Source organism: Phasianus colchicus, chromosome 2, assembly GCF_987193195.1.
Source record: "Phasianus colchicus chromosome 2, bPhaCol1.hap1.1, whole genome shotgun sequence".
Lineage (NCBI taxonomy): Eukaryota > Metazoa > Chordata > Aves > Galliformes > Phasianidae > Phasianus > Phasianus colchicus.
The window spans coordinates 21,135,579-21,152,500 of NC_143437.1; the positions used below are offsets into that span (position 1 = coordinate 21,135,579).

General features: G+C 40.3%; 1 protein-coding gene across 3 annotated transcripts in view; it reads right to left on the minus strand.

Moving 5' to 3' along the window:
• Nucleotides 1-11,473: 11,473 nt before the first annotated feature.
• PROX1 (prospero homeobox 1) overlaps nucleotides 11,474-16,922 on the minus strand; it is a 44,390-nt gene continuing 38,941 nt past the window's right edge. The window contains exon 5 of one of the 3 annotated variants that reach the window (XM_090135054.1): nucleotides 11,474-14,079. In XM_090135054.1, the coding sequence (XP_089991180.1) occupies nucleotides 13,891-14,079 (189 nt within the window). In that variant the 3' untranslated portion in view covers nucleotides 11,474-13,890. The remainder of the gene's footprint in view (nucleotides 14,080-16,922) is intronic. The other 2 variants (XM_090135053.1, XM_090135055.1) reach the window with 2 other exon arrangements.

Sequence of the window (16,922 nt, forward strand, 5' to 3'; positions counted from 1 at the left end):
ATTGTCCTTTGTTTTCAAGTGGAATACACTTTCCAGGTGGGGAAAATGGTGTGTGGCTAAATGTGGGCCTTGTTTTCTGTGCTAAAGTGGTTGTTGGTTGCTGTAGTTCTTGTAGGCAGCTGTATGAAAAATAGCACGTAAAATTAACCTGCTGCTAATTTAAGCAGACTGAAAACCCCAGTTGATGGGAAGTGATGGAACACTATTAATTTCATAGTTTCTTTTGTTCACCTTGGTGTCCCAGTCCACAGCATCAAAACCGTCACAAGCTATACCCCACATCTCCAACAGCAATGAGATTGACCCCACAACTGTGCGTGTTGCACCGATAGGGGGTCGGATGTGAAGGCACTGTGAGATGTGACAATAGCTGCTAAGTGATATGAATACTTTCTGTAGGATGGCTTTCCCCAGGTAGCCAGAGTGCTATCTCGCCACTTTTTATCCTCTCTAGCTAAGAGCTGATAAATCTGTTCATTTGAAGACTCTCCTCCTTACTTCACTTGCAGAAAACCATCTACATTTGTAAACATCTGGAAGTGAACTGCCCCTAGATGCAGTCCTTCTACATCAGACTTATTTTTTTCACACACTCTTACAATATACATCCTTGGAGTATGGATTTACACCCACGCTGGTGAGAGCAGGATTTGGCCATGGCCCCCTCAAATGCAGAGCAAGGAATGCTTTCTCTGGTTGTTACTGACATGCTATAGCACCTCAGTGCACCAGGAGTTGGCATCAGCTATCCAAACAGCTGACTTTGTACCTACCTGCTCCGATGGGGCCATGGTTTTGCCTGTAGCTTGCAAGGATGGAGGGCTACATCCTCCAAGGAGAGCAGCAGTTCTCCTTCTTTTTCTTCTCCTCTTCTTCCAGCACAGCCCCAAAGTCCTGCATGGTGGGACAGCCCTTGGTGGGAGGTGCAGGTTTTGGTGGAGATGAAGAGGGACATTTGTTCCTTTCTTTGTGGTTTGGCCAGCGGAGTTTATGGGGTCTGGAGGAACCAAAGATTGTGTTTCACAGGAGTCACTCCAGTGAGCTAACTAAATTTTATTTTCTTGCAGAATTTGGCTGCTGAATGGATGGACTTCTACGAGTCTGAACTGAAACTAGGGATAGAGGTCAGTAGGTGTAGTCTGAAATGTCATATGCCTGTCCACAAGTAAGTTGTAATAGATCAGAATGCTGTCCTCTTTTCAAGTCCTCTCGGCCTCATTTTCATTTTGAGTTGTATAAAAGTATCCGTACCCTAATGCATTTTCACATCCCTTTCAAGATGAATCGATTAGAATCAAACCATTGCAAGAATAAAAACCCAACCAGGAGCAATACAAAAAAATAAAAAAGAAAAATTAAAAAAAAAGAAAAAAATTCCCACTCCCCATCTCCAAAGCATTATCTGTTGCCATGAACTAAAAACCAGCCATGAACTAAAAACCAGCAGATTCACTTGATTTCATTTTTAGTAATAACAACAACAGAAATTTGCATCTGGGCTGACAATGTGTATAGTGAGTGTTAGCCCAGTGTGATTTGAAATTGGCAAATTACAGCAACCCTCTGGAAAACCGGGATTTACAAGGGAAATGCTGACAAACACTTAAATACAGAGGCACTTGGTCTATACCATATAACACATAAGACAGTGAAATGGAACATAATTCTCTCCTAATTACTGAAAATATTTTGGGGCTGCCTTGTGCTAAAACACTCATTCTGATCTTGCGTTTCAGATCATTCTTCTGCTCTCTCAAAGCAAATTTTATTCTAAGCCACCAATCTCTCAAAAAATGGTGCTGATCACAGTCAAAAAAGCAGCATACTGCATGTGTTTGTTGGAAGGCTAGGTATAATAAGAAGGGTTTCAAGGCTGTGTGGACTTGCATGACACCATATTATTGCATGAGCAAAAAAACAATACTGAATGGTAATAACCATTTGTCAGAGACAGCACTGAGGATTATATTATAACCGTCTGTGTGCGTATGTGTTTGTGTGTATCCTGCATAATGCAAGGAGACACCTTCCAATTTCCAAACACCTGATAATGTTGAAGTTTATTTTATCACAGCCAAGGTTGTATTTTCTTTCAACTTCATACTGACCCTAGGAAGAAGAGGAATAATGGATCGGGAACCTATTATAGCTATTCTGTGTTAAACAGCCAAGTAAAGGGCAAATATAGTTCTGTAGAGGAATCAATCACTGAATCCATCAGTGAGAATGACCCTCCTGGCCCCCACCTTCTTCCCCGTGCCTAAGAATTTGCCATATTCAATCTTTAGGCTCTGAACCCAAATGCCCTTTGAAAGTGAATTTATGATCACTTCATCACACTGTCTATTAGCTCACTTCCTAACAAATAGGATTGAGAAATATATGGCAGGAACTGCAACGGCACATTTCCAACTAATGGTTAAAATGTCAGGGTGATAATGTACAAGTGCATCTGCCCTCAAACACAAAATCAAATGCGGCTTTACAAGGGCTGTCGCCATTCCACTTTAGCTAAAGACTTGCAAGCTTCCTTCTTCCCCTTTGCAGGGCTGCAGTTTGGAAGCTGCTGCATCTCATCAAGGCTCGGCTTGCCAGTGCTGTACTGTACTTCATTAGGCAGCTCTATTTAATGGTTTCAACAAAAGCCATCATTTTAGCCCAACTGCCTTGACTAAATTAAAATTTCCAATCTCTGTTTTAGTGTTCTGCAACTGATGTATACATAAGCAAAACTGGTCAACATCTGCCAGGGGGTTGGCCAAAAGTTCTGTAAAGATGTACTTCACATTTCTGAAGCATGTGCAAAGTAACAACGTACTTATCCTCCTGAGGGCTCTCATGATTTTACTTCACCATTTGTTCAGACACACTTTAGCAGCATATAAGCCATACAGTTGATTCTCCCCTTGGTTGCAGTTTTATCTGTAGTGTCATTTTGAGTAATTGGGGTATGGTAGCTGATCAACTTTCAGGTTTCTCATTGGCAGAAAGGGACTGTATTGGCACCAAGAAAGAATATGATGGGTCCTCTCGGTGCCTGAGCAAGTGTCCCTCTTTTGCACTTGGCTACCCAAGGCCATTAGAAAATAAGCTTAATAAAGCAACTCAGTGTATACATCTTAACTATTCCCAGCCAAGGGGATGCAGCTATAGAAGAAATATTTTAAACCAATATGAAAGATGGTAAATGTACATATTTAGTCAGTGATCTGTGAAAGTTTTTGAATTAGTTTTTAAAGCTTTGTTAAGACCAGAATGCACAGATGTTGAAAACAAGTTCAGATGTAGCGACAGATGGTATTTGATTATGAAGCAGACTGTTCATATAATACAAAGATGCTGCTTCTGCCATACACAAGTAACTGCAGAGAGTGCAGTAGAAATTTTGGAAGGCAGAACAGTTCAAGAGGTTCTTTGTGCGGCAATAACTTTCACGTTTTTCCAGCAGTGCTTAGAATTGGGATAATTTTCTTTCTTGTGCCGGCAACCCCCTCGCTGCCCCCCAGCCCACCCTTTTTCTGCCCTGCTGTATGGCTGCCTTGCACTTTTTGATTCTCTTTTCAGGTCATTTGAAATCAGATTAAGGAGAAATACACTTCATTGCTATTTACGGAAGAACTAAGTTCCCTAGGGTTAATAATAACTGTAATTATTCTTAGATATTACTGATATTATACATTAAAAAATACACACATACACATTAAAAAAAAAAAAAAAAAAGAAGAAGAAGAAGAAGAAGTGCTGCATTTTGGATAAATCCTGCATTTTGCTGGTGACATAATGGTATGCCCATAACCACGGGGCAGTTGTTGAGGCCTTTTGCTGGGGTGGATGAATGTGGCTGTTCTCTGTGGTTCCTTCCTCCAAAGACACCAGAGCGATGCTGACATTTGGGAGCACCGGCAGTTTGCTCTCCCGAGCTTGGGATATGAACCCTAAGGTGTTCCCACCGGGGTGCCTGGGCCAGGTACACGCTTCTCACCGCCTCTGGGGACGTTTTTCTGGCCATAGTGGGGCTGGCAGCAGGGCTCTGGGCACAGACAGCTGCCCCCGGGAGCAGCAGCTGGGGCCGGCGAGGGGCTGCCCGGCACTCTGGAAATTTCTGAGCTCGGACCCAGCCAACGGGAGCATGGGATCCTCGGGGAGAGGAGCTGCGGGCAGGCTTTTCCCCTTTGTCCCCCGATCCCCCTGGGGTTCTGCAAAAGCAAGTGGCTGGGTAAACAGTGCTTTCAAACACTGGCCGCTCGCAAAAGGATGCCAAGAAGCAGCGTCTGCTCGGAAATAAAACGGGCAGCGCATGGCTTGCGCAAGTCAAGGGGGGCTCCCGCAAAAGCCCGTGCTCGGGCTGTTAACGAGTAACGGCGCTGTTAATGAGTAACGCAGGGCTGGCAGCAGCCCCGTGGCCATGTGCGGGGTCCCGGGGAAGAGGCCCCAACTGCTGCCACCACCCCCAAGGTGGGGACGGGCCCTCAAGACTCTTCCGCATCATGACAGCAGGGGGGCTCCCTCCTTGGCACCTCGGGAGCAACTCGGCCTCCTGACACCCCAAAATGTGCCACGGCTGAGGCGGGCACAGCCACAGCGCTCCCTGGGGCACGTGTGGTTCTGAGGTTTACTGAGAAATGATGAAAATAAAAAAATAATACCCTAAAGTACCTCCACCTCCATGAAATCTGAGCTCAGGGTTTGTACCAGAGCTTCGTCTCTTGTTTTTCAAGCTCCGACCAAATTATTGAGCGATTCCCCTTGGTTCTACATGTGCTGGCATGAATTATCCTTGAGTGCTGCATATTAGGGCTGTTTTGTACTAAAAGGTGTTAAACACTTGTAATAAATATTTTTCCTTATTTCCCCTAGGACACAGTTCCATCTCTGGTTGGTGAAGCATAAAAAAGAGCTGTCATGCCCAGTTTTAATAGGCAATAGGATTTCAAGCCCCAAGAGTTGTTTCACAGTCTGGCAGTGGCCATAATGAAACTGGCCACTGTTGCCACAAGACTTTTTCCTCTCCTGCGTTCTCCCTTGCTACCTCCCACAGCTGCCTGACTGGCAGGTCTCTTGCAAACTGCAAACATATTTACATTGGAGCTGTTAGCCTTTCTTTAGCTGTCTGTGTCATCTCTTTCCTCTTTTTTTTTCTTTTTTTTTTTTTCCCCCTAGCTAGGAACTCAACCTTAAGTCTAGTTTTAAAGGATAAAATTAAACTCTGCATGCAATTAACTGCCTTTGCCTCCAACAGCAGTTCATTTTCATGTGTTTTGTTGGGAAGCAAATAGCTTGTTTGTTTGTTTGCTTTTTTCACAGTGACTCTCAAATAAATGGGAAAGTACCACTATTCACTTGCTTAGGATTTATTCATGGAAATGCAATCGCATTCTCCCAGGCTCTGGGCAGCATGAGGTAGGGGTGGGGGGGTCCCTGCATCGGACCTAGTGCCTCTCTGTTTTCTGGCTCTGGAAAGCAACAGGGTAGCCTAAGCCAACAAGAATTCATTTGAATGGCTAAAATAAAATAAAATAAAATAAAATAAAATAAAATAAAATAAACCTTTCTCCCCTTGTTGAGATCACGCGTTAGTGATAGTAGTACACAAAAAATTGCAGCGTAACAGTGATGGATTTTCTGCACTCCAGATCAATCAGGCTTTAACAGGAGTCTTCTCAACCCTCCCTTTCCCCCACGTTATGGGAACACCAAGAGGACAGGCATGCCTTGCAATGAGCCCAGAGGGTTGGGCACTAGGAGCCGGCAGGGAAGCACTCCCCCTGTGTTATCTACCAGCGCTGCCACCACCAAGGGAGCCTCCATCCTCACTGAACAATGAGCTTCAGTGAGGATTTCATTTGTCTTCCGTATTGTGTTCTTAAAATAAACCCAGCGCCATGTTTTAAAACCGAAGCCGACCGCTCTGTGCAGGGAATGCTGTAACCCGTGGCAGTGACGGGTGTGTGTGCCAACGTTTCCTAAATGCAGTCGTCTGCTGCAACTACCAGTCAGACCCCTTTCCCTCCTAACAAAGAGGGAAGACTGGATCAGAAGGGATCATCTCCATAGAAATTGTGTTGGCACAACCTAGACTGGGCATAAATAAGGGTACCGACCAAGAAAATGAGAGCAATTAACTCTTTCATGCTCTCAGCCCACAAAGCACAGTTTTTCTTGTTCAGCCACAGTAATTCCATACGTGAAGGACCCTGGTTCCTCATGGTGATCCCCATGGAAAAAAAAAAAAAAAGAACAACAAACAAACAAAAACCTGCTCTGCCTTAGTCAGAGCTGATTCCCATCTTCCTAAGGATTTTAAAGCTAGAAAGTACTATCTTCCTTACTGTAAAAATTCCAGGTATTGGGGGAACTGAGGATTTCCAAGCACAGATGGCCAGATCTGCAGAACTTGGATCCTGTCAGGGTGCTTGAAGCCTGGGAAAGTTGATTTGGCCCTTTGCAGTGACAGGGACTCCTTGCCAAGTTCCAGTCTAGCTCTGAACTCCTGCAGTATTCTGAGATGCCAGCAGCCAGGATTTCTTACTTAGAGCTCTGTGTGTTTTCAACTGCAGGGTAAAATGGCAAACAGTGTCTTGTATATCATAGAGCAAAGATATTTGATAGGAAAAAATGATGGGTGACCAAGCAAGTACCCATGTAGCTCTTGTCCTTGGGTCCATTACTTGAGTAACCAAGGGCCTTGGGTACCTTGATCTCCCTGTCTTTCATCTTGTTAACTCTTGCTAGCTAGCACAAAGATGAGCCCTTCCACATAATCAGTAGCTGCCCCTATAAGCCTTTGCAAGGAGAAGGTGAAGCAGATGCCCAGTTTTGGTCTCCTCACCCACTTTCACTTCCCCCCTACAAGGGAAGCTTCTCCATGGTCTCTCAGCAGCTCACTCTTGGAATGCCCACACCCACTCCAAACCAAGGCTGGCAGAAGATTTCATGGCTGGAGGTTTGGGGAATGAGTGAGTCGGGGATCTTGATTTTCCCCTCACTTCAAGCATTTCAGCCTATCCCAGTCTCCATACCAGAGTCTCAGCAATCTCTTGAATGCACAGACAATTATTAAGTGCATGGGGCAGACTGTTCTTCAAGAAATGACCTGAATGTCAAGTATTTTGAATTGAAAATGCTTCTAGTATGTTGGTTTGGTAATGTAGATAGACGTGAACTAGGAAAGGCAATTTGTCTGCAGTAAAATCTGAAATCTTACCTGTAAATGACCATCAGTTACACAAGCGCAACTTCATGACCTCCTCTAAACCTGCTGTTGATGTGATCCAGCAAATGGTATTCCAATTGTACAAAAAAGCATGAAGTTTTAAGTGCTGTTGCAGAGATGAAGCATTTATTTGGTCATTACAGTGTAGCTAACACTGCAGTCATGCCCTAGCTAAGCTCTACAGTGTCTTGAGGCTGAATCCATGAGGATTATGAAAGTAAGTGACCTCAGATAAAAATATATTTTTAACACACTCCTCCTTCAAAATTGAAAAATTCTTGCACAATTTTGTGATCCGAATAAACTACCATCTTACTGCCATCTGCACCAGTTCTAAGCCAGAAGAATACAGTTCATCTCTGAGACAGATAATGTAATTTGGTGGTTCAGTCAACCTCAAGAGTTTTAAGACACAAGAACAAGCAGGAATAGGAGAGGACTAGAGAAAAACAATGAAAAAATGAGGCTTGCATTTTGAGGAACAGATTAGTTATGTATGGTGCTAATGATTATAGAATTTGAAAAGAAAACGATCCAAGAAAGAGGGATAGATTGAAATAAAAAGAATAGAGAATGAAATCTAGGTGCTACTATTGACAAGGGCAAATTGATAAAAGGATAAACCACACCACGCCAAGCATTACTCCGCCTCCACCTGAATGGTGGAACTACTTGGTGCAGGACATCAGCAATGCAGCTACACTCAGGAAAGGATTAGACAGACAAAGATAAGAACTTTCCAGCTCGGAGTGTCTACATTCAATCCAAAGGGCTGTCTGTGCCTCAGCCGTAGCACATCTGTTGCAGGGAGGTATTCCTTGTCTGATAGACTCTTGCAAAATAGCACTCATTATCTTAACCAGCGCTGGAGGTAGGACACCGGATGGGATAAATCATTAGATCCATTTTGCAAGAGGACCGGCAGTTTCATTAATAAATAATTCGAACTAAGGGGAAAGGAAACATTTTGGAGGACTACAGTTTTAGGTACAGCCTGGCCACGGCAGTAATTCCTCTTTTGGTATGAAGCAGAACTAACTTTCAGAAAGAAATATAAACAATGGCAATGAGCTTGTAATTTATATTTTATTTTGCACAAGCTTGCATATATACTGCACATACATTCAGTTTAGAGAAGATGGAAGGCACACAAGGCAATTGAACTACTGTATCCTTTAAGTGGTACAAAGCAAAAAGGTAAAAGTCTGGAGAGTATACAAAAGCTTTAAACACACAAAATAAAATCCACCCCCCCAAACATTTTTCCTGTGTTTATCTTAAATTTAGTAGCTGCCAAGCTAGAATTGTAACTTTTTTTTTTCAATCAATTGTCTACTGCACCTTTTTTTTTTTTCAAACGGACAGGGGAGTCTTATTGTTTTATCTTGTCATCAATTAATATTACAGTACATCCTTGGTAATACAAAATTGTACACCTTCATCAAATAAATTAGGATAAATTAAACCAATAAATTATGCAAAGTCTTCAGAACAATAGACAACAACAAAAAAAATCCACAGTTGAAATTGCCTCTAGCTAAAAAATAAAATAAAAAAAAAATCAAAAATTGACTTTATCAGTTCAGTTATTGTACTATCTTCAAATTAAAGGGTCTTTATTACAAAAAAGAGCTTAATAATGCTATTTACAACATATTGCTAAATAATATAAAGGCAGTGTTTTGTCACTTCTGTAACTATATACATATGAGTAATGGCTGGGACAATATCAGTTTAGACCTTAACCTTTGACTCTTCTGGGCAGCATTAAAACCAACCTAAAGAGGCTTTTCTTCCTCCTTTTTAAGTTTCTGACTCTTTACACGTCGCGCGGTAATGAGGTGGTGATTGTGTTGGTCTAATATTTCACTGCAGTGGTATAATTAACACAGAAAGGATGGATTTTAGAGGGAAAATGTCAGCTCGCCGTTTCTCCTAGATTTGTTTCTACGTATCCCAGTATGTTTGTGCATTTGGAAGGTGGCTGCTTTGGGAGAGAGGTGACTGTGGCTCAGATGAAAAGACTAAACAAAGTCATAGTGCCACCACCTTTCATACACTAAAAAGGATATTCCTAAGAAGATACAAAGGTTAAATACCAGTTTTCATCCCAGCTCTAAATATGAGCATTTTTAGCTTCAGTTTATAGATGGTTTACAACCAACAGTTCTACAGAAAACGAAATTGCATTTCCTTCAACAGAACATTTAAGTGCAATACAGTAACTGCTTACTCATATAAACCAGTTACATTCCTTAAGGGGAGCTTTTTGAAAACAATGCGTATCGGAATTTTCAAACACATAGTTGGTACCAGAAGGAAACATTTGCACTATCAACACCAATGATTACTATATAATACACATGGCAAATATAGTTTTTGCTTTCACTTCTCATGTACAGTGCTCATTTTGGGGGTTTTGTAAACCACTTTCCATTTTTTTTTATATATATATATCTTTCTGTATATATATATATACGTATAATCTTTCAATGCTGCTGGTGAAAATCCTATCTTTAAAGCCACAAAATCTTCACCTTTATTTCTTAATCAATATTAACCTGTGGAAAAAAAAACATTTTTCTATTAACTGACTTCCTATACATAGAAAAAAATTCTGCCATTTTACAGAAACCGTATTACCCATTCCCTTGACATCTGATGAAAGACTTAACTGTTAAAAGTAGAGAGCTGGATTTTCAAGAATGCTTTCAACTATCTATACAGTTACTGTAGTGTTCCTTATAAATTCAACAGATGTTTTCAGAATGTAGTTATTAAAATCTTATGTCTTTACGCAAGAACAGCCTTAAGGTTGAATATTTACATTGCTTTATAAAAGTTCCCCTCGGTTTTCAATGTTCACCCACATACCTGGTACAGTAACAAAGATTCTGCAAACTTAAAACACTTTAATTAAATAATACTCAGAGGCACAAAGCAAACCTCAGGAATACATGGGTGAACACCTTCTTAAATAATTACTACATTCTAACATCTTCCACGTGTTTACCATTAAATGTGAAACGTTCCCATTAAACAACCAGAGATACAGTAAGAATTAAATGTTTTGTAGTTTCAAATAGAACATTCTTTTCACAAAACATAACAAATGTCTAAAATAGGTTCTTAATCTAGATAGGAAAAAGGTAAGCTTTTCACTTCATACGCATATTTTGTGTGTGTGTGTGTTTCAGTGTCTATATACATACGTGCACACCCTGGCTGCGTGTGCCTACATATGTATATGTGTCTGCACATATGTCACGTATGAAATATTGCTTCTATACTACTTTTCATCAGGCTAAGAAAACACAAGATTTGCACCACGGTTACAAAAAATTGGCTTCTACAAGAATTTTCAAAACTTGAATGCTGCTCAAACAATTGAGAAAAAATAATTTGCGTTATCAAACTGTTCTAAAAATTCTCTTCTTCAAAAACGTATTCTCCTGCTTTGTTTTTTTTTTTTTGTTTTTCTTTTTTTGTTTTTTGTGTTTTTTTTTTTAATTTTTAAAAAGACACAAAATATGCATAGCTATCAACAGTATGTCAAACAGCCGGAAAAAAATAAAATAAAATAGTGTTTATTGCAGCTGTAGTAATTGAAAAATAAAGTTTAAAAGATGAAAACTGTAAGCCACAGAAGGCACAAGAACAATTGTACTTGTGGGGGAAAAACTGGTATTTTGAAGGATTCTTTTATCCTTCCGCTGGTGCATTTAAGGTCTAGGCACAGACTATAACCTCAAGTTTATATGCAGAAATAAATCTGAATTAGCAGTAAATGAACGGCAACATGGGATTTCTACATGGAATTTGAAATTCTTTCCCTGTGTAAACGTTTCATTACAATAAAAGTAGCCTCCTGCCTTTTAGCCGTTATTAGGGAAATAGTATCGAGATCGCTTGAAAAAAAACCAACCCTATTTTCTACTTACAATTTAGTAGGAGCTATGCCATGTTTTTAGATGTATTGGGAGGCACAAAGGCAATATGGCTATAAAATATAGAAGAATCACGTGACGGAAATTAGCAAATCATCCTGTATTCCTTTTTCAGACCAAGGAGGTTTTATTGTTCTTTTAAGGTGAAATTTCTACTCTTAATTCCTATGCCTCATTTACTATTGAGATTATGCTACTTATAAATAAATAAATAAATGCAACAACATCAAGTGTTGAGTACACAATTTCACTTATTTAGATTATGTGAATCACATTGCAGCCAAATAATAATAATAATAATAATATCATATTAATATTAATAATAATAATAATAATAAACATAATAAAAGTAATGGTAAAATCACAGATTAAGATGGTAGCTAGTAGTATGTCCACATATTATGACTACAGTATGGCTTTGCTTTCTTATGTCCAAGGTGACAATGCAGTGTTATGTTTTGTATCTGATGGTATGCCAATGATGAACTTGCTGTGTTAAAACTTGAGCATTTTATGCCACTTCTTCCCATAAATTAAAAAAAAAAAAAAAAAAAAAGAAAGAAAAGTGCATGAACACAATTTTCATCCTTTCTTACTCAGAATTAACTGGAGTTACATCATTATGAAGTGTAATGTTTACCAAATCATGCATAAGAATAAAAGAAAAAAAAAAAAAAAAAGGAAAAAGAAGGGAAACAAAACAAAACAGAAGAAAAGCAAGAAAAAGACACATCCTGTCTACCTGTGAGGATACATACAATGTTAGGTGCTCTTCGGGAGTCTAAGATCAAGATTTGTTTAGCTTTTAATGCATAGTGAAAATGTTGGCACTTCATCCCATGCTATTGTCTGCATTGCCTATACTCCACAGATACTGCCAGTGCTTGAAAATAATGACAGGGAATCATAGGATTGTGCTGTTTAATTTGAAGTCAGCAGGTTTTTAAGGCTTTCTGCTGACAATAATTGCTTTCATACATTTCTGTCCATCAGCAGTATTTGTAAATGAAGTGAAATTGCAATGATCAGGTCAGCTCTTTAGTCACATGGGTAAACTTTCACTCTCCAAAGTCAAAATGTAATTTTAAAATAAAGAAACAAGATATCAATATCCTCGAGGGTCTAAATGCAATCCTCAGCTAATTAGGAACTTCCTCTAGATTCAGACTGAAATGTGCAGGGGAAAACACTATTGACGATAACAATAAATTCTTACTGCATCTGTACAAAAGACGACAGAGAAAATGACAAATACAGAGTGCTATAGCATATTCAACCTTCCCCCAAACTTTTGGAGACAATACCTTTCTGAAAACGTGAGACAAAGAGAGCCATTGAAGAAAGCACAAGAACTAGCAGCTAGCTTTCTTTCCGTGTGCTGACATTTCGTGGTACAGCATTCAGGTGAATCCAGACCCATCGTGGACTTTACACCGTAGCTCAGATTTTGGTCAAAACTACCTCCAGCTTCTGAGGATGTGCAGCACTTTGCTCAAATAGATTTTTTTTTTTAAGCTGCACGGAAGAGTAATTTAAAAATCCAGTTTGGCTATCTGAACCCTGCATAGCCAGCAGGACACTGCAATTTTTGTATATGCTAGATTAGATTTTTATGAAATTGTGATTTTCATTCTCCTGGTTATGAAAGGGCTAATTATATTTTACAGCTACAAACAATAGCTGTAAATTTTTTTTTCCTTTGCCTCAGCACTGTGAGGTGAAGATGCTTTCTTCGACTATATGTAAGATCATTCAAAAGGTGCTTTTCAGGACAGATGTCAAATACAGACAGAAAACTGTGTATATTGGAAAGGGGATTTCTAGGGGCAGAATGCACTGAGAGGAAAAAAATCAGGGACCAGTGCCACTTAAAGTAAGATCAAGATGTGGCAATTCAGTACTCTGCAGGTTTCATTTTTACTCTATGGAGAGTGAAATGCTTCCGTTTTAACAAGCTGACCATATTCTACAATTTGTGTGGTTGATACAACATTGTGCATGAATTACTGGCCTCAACCTGCACGAGTGGTATTTGATTTGTGCAAACGTCCCTTGCTGCAATTTAGAAAAACAACAACCTGGCATGTCGATTAGTGGCGCAGGGTATTTATCATTTCTTTAAGGGAAAGCATGAAGAATAGGGTTTGCTTTTTCGGTATCACTTCTTGGAGTGAGTACCCGAAATAGATGTTGTAGCTTTTTGAAGAATGAAAGAAAATCTAGTTATTGGTTTAAAAAGTACATAAAATAAAATAAAAAAAAGCTCCAAGCTTATGAAGTGACTCCACAGAGTTCAGACCTTTAGCAGTATAAACATAATATAAACTTCATTGTCTGTAGTATTGTGCCATGACATTAGTCTCACTAAGACAAAATGCCACTTTGCAGCAAGCAATAAATCTGACAAAGCATTTTTAAACATAATGCCCTAACTTGCTAAGACAGGCTTTTACACACTTCCAAACTCTTCTCCCTGAAAATTAACTCAATTTATTCTCCAAATGTTAAGGGTCTCGGGCAAAAGTAAACCAAAGGCTGAAGTAAAATAACCATCCCCTTGGAACCGAACGAAAACCCAAAGATATACCCAGGAGGGATCACAGTCTAATTTCATATACATATATATGTATGCGATACACATATATATGAAATTAAAATAGAGACACACATGACTTGGGCATCAGAAGGGGACTGCTACTTTCATACATTCATAAATAGCTGCTGAACTCTCTACTCATGAAGAAGCTCTTGTAGGCAGTTGGGGGATTTGAAAATCTCAGGGACCTCACTGTCCAGCTTACAGATGACCTTGTATATGGCCTTCTTCCAGGAAGGATCAACATCTTTGCCTGCGATAATGGCATTGAAAAACTCCCGTAACGTGATCTGAGCCACTTCCAGGAATCTCTCTGGAACCTGCTGATACAAGGAGACAATGGCATTAATACAGTTTTCAATTTCAAGTCTCTGGTTCTTCAAAGGAAACTGAGCTAAGTTCTTTCTTTCAGAAAGGGGCTTACATAGCACCTGCATTTTCTAAATGTGGCAGCCTTCTATTCTCTTATGCAAAGCTGTTATATATAGTACTATAGCAATAACTTTTATAACATGTGTTAGAGATCTTTGTAAAGTCTACTGACAGAATGTAGGTAACAAAATGTTACTGTCTGAGTTTGGAGAGTGGGGGATTTATAGGATATAATTAGCAGGAGGGGAAACAAACACAATGGTCTTTAAGGAGAGAAATCCCTGCTTGATATTTTACCCATGCATTTATGACTATGTTCTCTATGTCGGGACTAATACAAAAGTTATGCACATCAAGAAAGCTGCCTGTACCTCCGTGCTTAGCTTTGGTCACAGCCAGTGCTGAAAGATACCTAGGAAATAGGATATCTCTGAATGTTGTTCAGAGTTGAAAAACAAGCAAGCAAGCCTTCAGTGAACATCTTGGTTTTGTGGCTCCTGTGCAAGAGACTCTTGTAAGATGACTTTATTGGGAACCATTATGGGTTTCTCTTCTTTTCTGAAAGACTACGAATAAAATCCCAACCCCTTCAATGGGTACACTGTGCTCCAAGTGATGATTCACTTTTTCACTACGGAGCTGCTTCTCTCCTTGTAAATACAAAGATGTGTTCATCAGATTAGTCATAAGGAGAGAAATTCAGTGTGTCAAACTCATCTAGGCTTTATGAACACTGTCACCTCACAGGTGAGCCAGCAGGGACACGCCATTCTCAGTGAGTGAATGTTAAAAAACAGCTCCAAACTTTAGTAAAGCATTCTACGCAGTTGTTTCAGCTATCAGACCACCTTCTTACCCCCTTATTTCAGTGATTTGAAAGCAAACACTTTAACAAACAGCAGGTCAGTCACAATGTTGAAGTCATCTCCACAAAGGTATTATTTTCCATTTTTATAATGGAAATATGGCTTCACAGCACTAGGACTGCTAATGCACAGCCGGCCACTGGCCAGCAGGCTTATAATAGCAAGTACTCCCTCAGTGCTATTATTTGCCCACTCCAACACACCTGGCAAGAGCAATTCTCTGACCTGCAGTAGGATCCACACAAACTGTCCCCATGGCCAACGTAGAGCTGAACAGCTCTCACTCATTTACTGAATGTGTGTCACACTGTCAGATCAGTGCCTGCACCTTACCTCTATTTCAGACTTTTGTTCTGCCTGTCAAAGCCACTTCTAGAAAACTTATCTGGAAAACTGCATGTTTAATCTGATCCTATACAGCTCTGGAGCCTAACTCACCTATCACGGGTGGGGAAATACTAGCCCTTTGCTAGCCGCATTTTGCTAGCGGAGAAGCATGAGATCAGCTCCCCCTGAAATCAGCTGACAAAGGCTGTTTCCAGAAGCCCTGATGCCTCTGGAAGCTCCCTGTGGACCTCCAAGAGCAAAACCTAACCCCACGTGCTCTTCTCTGTTCCCAAAGACAGGCTGCCTTCCATGGAAATTTTTCCCTCAACAGGCTACACAGAAAGAAATGGTTGTACAGACATTCATTGCAGCAGTAACTACGAGAGAAGAAGATATCTATTACCTTTCACTTACAGCAGCTTACAGAAACAATGCATAACCTCTCTGCTGTTTGCATGCTTGTGAATGCATCCATCAAAGACGCCCCACTTGTCTTGTTCTTGCATTGCTATAAGAAATGATGCACTTTTCTGTCCACACAACTCCAACAAGTGCTCCCATGATGTTCTCAATGCTCCGTTTACTTAAAGCCAACCAAGGCAAGGAGTCATTGACTACACAATACTAGACAGAAAGAAATACAGCAGATAACCACCTTTCGGATGTATACATGGGTGCCAGCACATGAGATTTTTCCCTTGTGCTTGGGAAGAAGAGTTCACAACTTATAATTCTGGGGTCCATTCCAGAGAACCAATATCAAGAACCTTTCTTTCTTTTGTTTCATGTCACTAGAGATAGGATGGTGACAATAACAAGCAGCTAAGTGAGCTGAAGTCTTATGTCTTCCCACCTGGTTACACCTGGAACAACTTCAAGCATGGAAGCGACAACCTGTGTTCATCCTCTGCCATGCATGTGAAAGTTTTTCAGACAGAGGATGCTGCATTTCATGGGGTATGAAGTGTGAACCCCCTAAGCCACCAGCATTCAGGCCTCCCACTCCCTTAAGGACAGGCAGGCTTTCTTTTAGGGTAGGAGTTAGCTTTCAGGGTCCAACTTCATTCTACCTGATCACATCTGAGAGACTGGGCCCCCCTGAACTGGGTACTATAGGCTGCAGAGAGCAGCTCACAAGCACAGTAGTGAATGAAGAGACCTCCTCATTATGTGGAGCTCCCAGAGATCTTCCCTACTCCTGAGGCATTACAGCCATTCATAACTCTTTCCTTTTGGGATGTTATTAGCAATTTTTCATGTCAGACTGGATTACACACGTTACTTTGCATGTTGTAATGTGAATAGCACTGTGATTAATCCCCACAGGACAGTATGTCGGCCAACATTTTTCCTTTCTAGAAAGAGTAAGCATGCAGTGTATTCTTTTTTTTTTTTTCTTTTTGAAGAAAATACTAGTGAAGTTCAGAACTTGAAAATAAGTACTTAACTGGATGGGTAGTTAGATTTTTCAGTGGGTAATTAATTAGTCAGCCATGTTAATTATGCATCTGGGGGTAGCATTTCCCTGACCCTTAGTTATGGGGACCCATTCAGCACATCTTTACACCTAGCTGACTGAACATCTCTGAAGTAGGAACATC